At 39.7% G+C, this 6,000-nt stretch overlaps 1 protein-coding gene across 1 annotated transcript; it reads left to right on the top strand.

Annotated features, from left to right (window-relative positions):
- Positions 1-3,849: 3,849 nt before the first annotated feature.
- T265_15507 (hypothetical protein) lies at positions 3,850-5,493 on the top strand (the record flags this gene model as incomplete). The annotated part of the gene is made up of 2 exons (XM_009178438.1): positions 3,850-3,982; positions 5,255-5,493. Coding segments are annotated over 2 exons (372 nt in total), but the record flags the coding sequence as incomplete, so codon positions are not given.
- Between the last annotated feature and the right edge of the window lie 507 nt (positions 5,494-6,000).

Below are 6,000 nucleotides of genomic sequence, written 5' to 3'. Positions count from 1 at the left end.
TTGCTTGCATTTGAGTAACAGTCAATGGATATCCAGAAAACTTCAGGAAGACGCGTTCACGGAGAAGACGGATATTCATTTTTGTAAACAAGATGCAAATGAGAGTTTTGCTTACCTGTCCAATGGTCTGTAACGGTTCATTTGGTGTTTATTTAATAAAAGAAAGTCAGCAAAGGATCCCTGCTCTTAATCTGTAGTGCACGCTATTGTGAACTCAAAATATCTAGCATGCGAAGCAAGCGTGCTACTAATAATCCACTAACGTACCCTGACGTCAACTGACTTACCGTATCTGAACAGGTGAACATGTTTACGCTTGAGCGACGTGATTGGTTTGTCCAACCAATATTGATACCAGTAAGCTGTCCCGAACAATACTGTTAGCTGTGTTAGCTGCTCGCTTAACTATTCATAATATGCTATCAGATTAAGCAAACTGCAAAAACAGGATAATGCACAGGAGTTAGTTCAGCAGTATTATTGTCACGACTACTGCAAATCGTCTGTAAACGGCAAAGCAGGTAACCTTTTCTGTCAGATTACACGCCGCTGATCCACAGCTTCTGAAGTATTCGTCATTTTCAAGGAAGATTGGTACCAGCTAGAAAATATTCTTCTGAGGGCTTGTGTAAAGTAGGTCAATGGCTTTCCTTAGGTGAGATCATTTTTTAAGTTCCTTTGTTAACCATGTTGAATTACCCTGCTTACAGAGATGTGGCACGTCGGATGTGATACACAAACTTGGCTCCACAGGAGTATCAGGTTCTGCTTGTCAACAACTTACAGCATATTCGTGAAATTCAAATGTTGCTGCACTACATACCCAGAAGTTTCTCGAAAACTCTTTTGATCATCATGACGGATAACCAGCTTTTTTGAACTATCGAAATCTCCAAGTTGACTTAAGCTTAACGAAGGGCCAATGTCCTACACAAAATTCCACTGTTATATGTCAAATAACTTCTTTTGAACGAATATGTACAATACGGGCGCCTTTGCTTATCGGCCTGTTCGTTACGGACAGAATAATAACTGAGTTGTTGGTGTAGAGCCAGCGATGTCACCTGTACAGACCTATGAAAAGGGAAGCCCATAATTAAAACAGCGAAATAGCTTAATCACCTGGGGTAGAAATATTTTCTTATGGTGCGCTGATAAAACAATGAATTCCCCGCAACAAAGAATTTTTGTTTGGAGCACGAACTGTTTTTCACAAACCCTGAACGGCCTATTTTGAACAACTATAGACAATGGTCTTTAGTCTAGGAAGTATGCGGCATTCGAACACATTCCTCTTATTCATTTTCGATCTTCTTACCAGAAGCAATTAGCACAACAATCACACTGTTGAGTCTTTGTTCCCTGCACTAATTCTGTCCCTATTTCTAGTTCAGTAACCACTTGATCGACCGAGCACAAGCTTCACTTCTGACCAATAAGAAAGTGTTGAGAGTTCAAATATTAATATTTTACTGTCTACTTTGCTTCATCAGAAGTATCACTTTTGCTGCCATCGCTAGTTTTAGGATGTTAGTATGGGGATGCTTTTGGATCATTCTACTATGTGGTAAGTACTCTAACTTAGGTCAAAGGTATCACCCCAAAAACGAAAACATATCGGATTTTGTGACATTCTGTCACCACGAAACAAATGGTGAACGGATTTGATGAGACAATTTAGCAAATTACCATATCAAAACGATCCACTTGTTTGAAATTCCCCCAGAAGTACCAAATTCTGAAGTGAAATACACTAATTTTCAAACTAATTTGGTTTTGCGAGACGCCCATCAGGAATCCAACTGAATCTCTCTTTTCTGATGTTCCCAGGCAACTGAATGTGCAGCGCCAGGCCGCTTCATGTTTCAGTCGCTACGATATTCGAGATATTGCGATACATGTATATTTGCAACGCATTACTCATAACGTTGCTGAAAATCCGTCGACAGCCCACGACTGGTTTCGCCCTTTTTGGGTCTAATGAGGTAGGCGCAGTCCCCGAGTTTTCGTCAACTTTGTGTTCTTCTTGAGACCAAATTACACAAAATTGGCGAGATACAAACTAATTTAGTTTTGTGAAAGACTCACCTAGAACCCAGCTGAACCTCTCGTTTGTGATGTTTCCAAACAACTAAATGTGCAGTACCAGGCCGCCTCATGTTTCGCTAATTTGGCGCAATTTGGTTTCAAGTAGAACATAAGGTTGACGGAAACTCGGGGACTGTGTCTACCTGATGAGCTCCAAAAAGGGCGAAAATGATCGTGGGCTGTTCGCACATTTTTAAAAACCTGAAGTGGTTTAAATTATATAAAAGCCTTCATGTATGCGCCTACCTTCTTTCAAGGTATTCTGACCCCGCAAGCTGATAGCCCTAATGTGCTGAATCCCATATTAACTTTATTAACTTGGTAAATACTGCCAAACACCTAGAATTACTCAATTCGATACGGCATTCATTTGAATACTAAAGGTATTCACGAGGTGCCGGTGAGAAATAACCATAAATTTATTTGGAAAATTACGTTGCACTCTTAGAGAGATTCCGACATGGGGCTGATGTTGTCTATACAAACCAGTGAACTTCCGAAACTGGAACAATACCTTCATCCGTAAGTCATTCAGTAAAGGGACAAAATATTTGAAAATCGACCATTTGAGATCATTTTAGAGTTATATTTTCATTAAGTAGTCAACTCGACTTACAATCACTAAACACATCGATCAACAAAATATTACTCATACAACTCGGCTTCAGGTCGTAGCATCATCAGAATATTACGGTTCAATCTGTATACATGCCCGACTTTACATAGGACTGTAGAACAATTAGCCATATCTTGGTGGGGTTTGGGGGGATTACTGCATGCTACACAGGCCGAGAGATCCATCTGGTTTCCAAGTGAGTCTCCCGCGAAACCAAATTTGTTTGCAGATGAGTGCATTTCGCTAATTTGGCGCAATTTGGTTTCAAGTAGAACATAAGGTTGACGGAAACTCGGGGACTGTGTCTACCTGATGAGCTCCAAAAAGGGCGAAAATGATCGTGGGCTGTTCGCACATTTTTAAAAACCTGAAGTGGTTTAAATTATATAAAAGCCTTCATGTATGCGCCTACCTTCTTTCAAGGTATTCTGACCCCGCAAGCTGATAGCCCTAATGTGCTGAATCCCATATTAACTTTATTAACTTGGTAAATACTGCCAAACACCTAGAATTACTCAATTCGATACGGCATTCATTTGAATACTAAAGGTATTCACGAGGTGCCGGTGAGAAATAACCATAAATTTATTTGGAAAATTACGTTGCACTCTTAGAGAGATTCCGACATGGGGCTGATGTTGTCTATACAAACCAGTGAACTTCCGAAACTGGAACAATACCTTCATCCGTAAGTCATTCAGTAAAGGGACAAAATATTTGAAAATCGACCATTTGAGATCATTTTAGAGTTATATTTTCATTAAGTAGTCAACTCGACTTACAATCACTAAACACATCGATCAACAAAATATTACTCATACAACTCGGCTTCAGGTCGTAGCATCATCAGAATATTACGGTTCAATCTGTATACATGCCCGACTTTACATAGGACTGTAGAACAATTAGCCATATCTTGGTGGGGTTTGGGGGGATTACTGCATGCTACACAGGCGCGAAAAATCCACTGTCTTCTGAGACACCACGGATAATCAGTTAACCTGTTTTAGCGACTCACTTATGAATCTAGCATTAAAAAATCAGGAACTGCATTTGTTAAAAACTAAATATTTTGATTGTTCGGTAAACTATTTATTTATTTGCATACTTTCGATTTATTGAATATTATTTTCCTTTTATTAGGTCCATTTGAATGCACGAATTGGATCAGTGCAAAACAAGGAAACCGAGAAACAAATTTAATTTTCGATGGATTATTCCTTGGTGATGAACTGCATACCATCCCCGCTGGAATGGAAGATATATTCTGCCCAACAAGTAAGTATGCTTCTGTTGATTGCCTACGATGCTTAGACTACTGATAAGGTGATACAAGAGTTCATGTGTTTCCTTAGTGCTCACACTGTTTGAAAGATGAACCATTTCAAATTAGTGCTCTCAGGGTATGAGTTTAATCCCTTCTACAGACCTAAACGTTTATTTTATGCACCAAAACGCTGTTTCAAGATAAATATACTTCCCTTAGTTGCACACGTAGAAAATTCATGCATTTTCTACCGTCGGATGTAATCAGGTCAGCTTCTGTTAGTGTATGAAGGCCTCATCCAAAAGTTTCGAGAGTAAAGTTCATTGACAGTTGCAAATTACCTTCTAGGCTCTAACTCGAAAAAGTTGCCACGATATTGATATTTTTGTCACGTAAAACGGTAAAAATCTCAACTAATTTATCCCAGCGGCATTATGATAACTGTTTTTGCGACTAATACAATCTAGTCATCCTGAGATTGAGTATGCTCTTATTATTATCAACTCGCAGCTGAATCATCGCAGCGGGACGGATGAAAGAGAAAAGATCCATAAGGGCCCTGAATTGACTCAACGCGAACTGTCCAATCCTTCAATATGGGACAAGATTTTGCCAAATCTTTTCTCTGGTCAATATCCAGCTGACGGCAGCGGGTGCCTAACTGTTTCGTTATTCATTCACCTCCCAAAAAGTTTTCACACACCGCTTACCTTCCTGTACTTTTCGCAGGAGGCAATTCTGTTGTCAGTTAAACTGCGTAAATCAGAACATCTCCCTGTAGGATTTGATCCCGAAATAGGGTATTATTATAAACTATCCATATGTTTTTGTCAGAAAAAAACACTTTGATGCCATTTAAGCAAACACAGTCTAGATGGATCCACTTCTGCTAGTACCGTGTGGTTACCCCTACATCACCCAGGGTGAATTTGGACAACAGAAGTAAAGAACTTGTAGGCTTGGATTCGACAATATTAAGTATACACTAGCCTTCACAAGACTCTACTCAATATTTCCTGAAAGCATCTTAAAGAAGATCGCCGTGAATAGTGACGTGATTTAGAGCAAGCCCAGTTCTAATACAAGCTCGAATAGGAAACCGTCTACTATTCTCCGTGAAGCCTTTTTCTATAAATCCAGTTGCTGCTTACAAGGGATCTGATACGGACGCATCCATGCAGCGAAAGAATTATTGCAGCCATATCCATGGAATCATAAAGAAATGCCTTGGATTTTTCTCAAAGTCTGGTTCGTCGTTGTCTAAACATTGTTCATTATTTCAGGCTTACTAAATTACCTGAAACTAGAGAAAAATTCAGATCATGTGATAGTTTCCACTCGATTACATTGTGACAAACCCACGCTCACTTTCGCCCTTTTTGACCAACCCCATATTCTGCCCCAGGCTTCTCTAGGTTGTAAAACTTACGCCATTGTTAGTTTCTTCCTTGTAATGCTAACGGATCACATTACGTCACTGGTCTGTGGATCCCATTCAACCCAACTAACTTTAAAGTATGACTAATGTACAGGTGATCGCGTTCGAACGAATCACCTCAACCCACAAAGGTGTACAAAAATGTGGATTCTCATTCTCTAATTTCCACTGAATCCATTCATCTTTAAATAATAAATCGTTCAACAGAAAAATGTACAGGAAACGCTTAATTTGTTTACCTTACAAAGTAAGTGTTATATGCCTTCTAGTGACAATGGAAATTTATGGTTCTGTCAAGGTGTTGTTGATTTCAAGTTGTTATGACGTCCATCACTGGTTTATCTCTCCCGCTGGAGCAGAGAAACTTTGTTACTCGTCTCTTCACATTCACGTGAAGTTTGCCTCAAGGCTGGTTTAGACAAACTGTGATTCGTGATGACAGCCATCTTGGTTTACCGTCAATAGCTACAAGCCACCCGAAGATTTATCACTCTACACCACTGTACATGCGATCCGTCTCACTGATGGGCAATTAGGAGTAAACTACAACTGGAAGCGTCTAGCTGCATTGGGCACCATTCCATTCTCGGA

Source organism: Opisthorchis viverrini (genome assembly GCF_000715545.1).
Source record: "Opisthorchis viverrini unplaced genomic scaffold opera_v5_550, whole genome shotgun sequence".
NCBI classification, from domain to species: domain Eukaryota; kingdom Metazoa; phylum Platyhelminthes; class Trematoda; order Opisthorchiida; family Opisthorchiidae; genus Opisthorchis; species Opisthorchis viverrini.
Note: the sequence above shows the minus strand (reverse complement) of the source record. Positions and strands in the feature narration are given on the sequence as shown.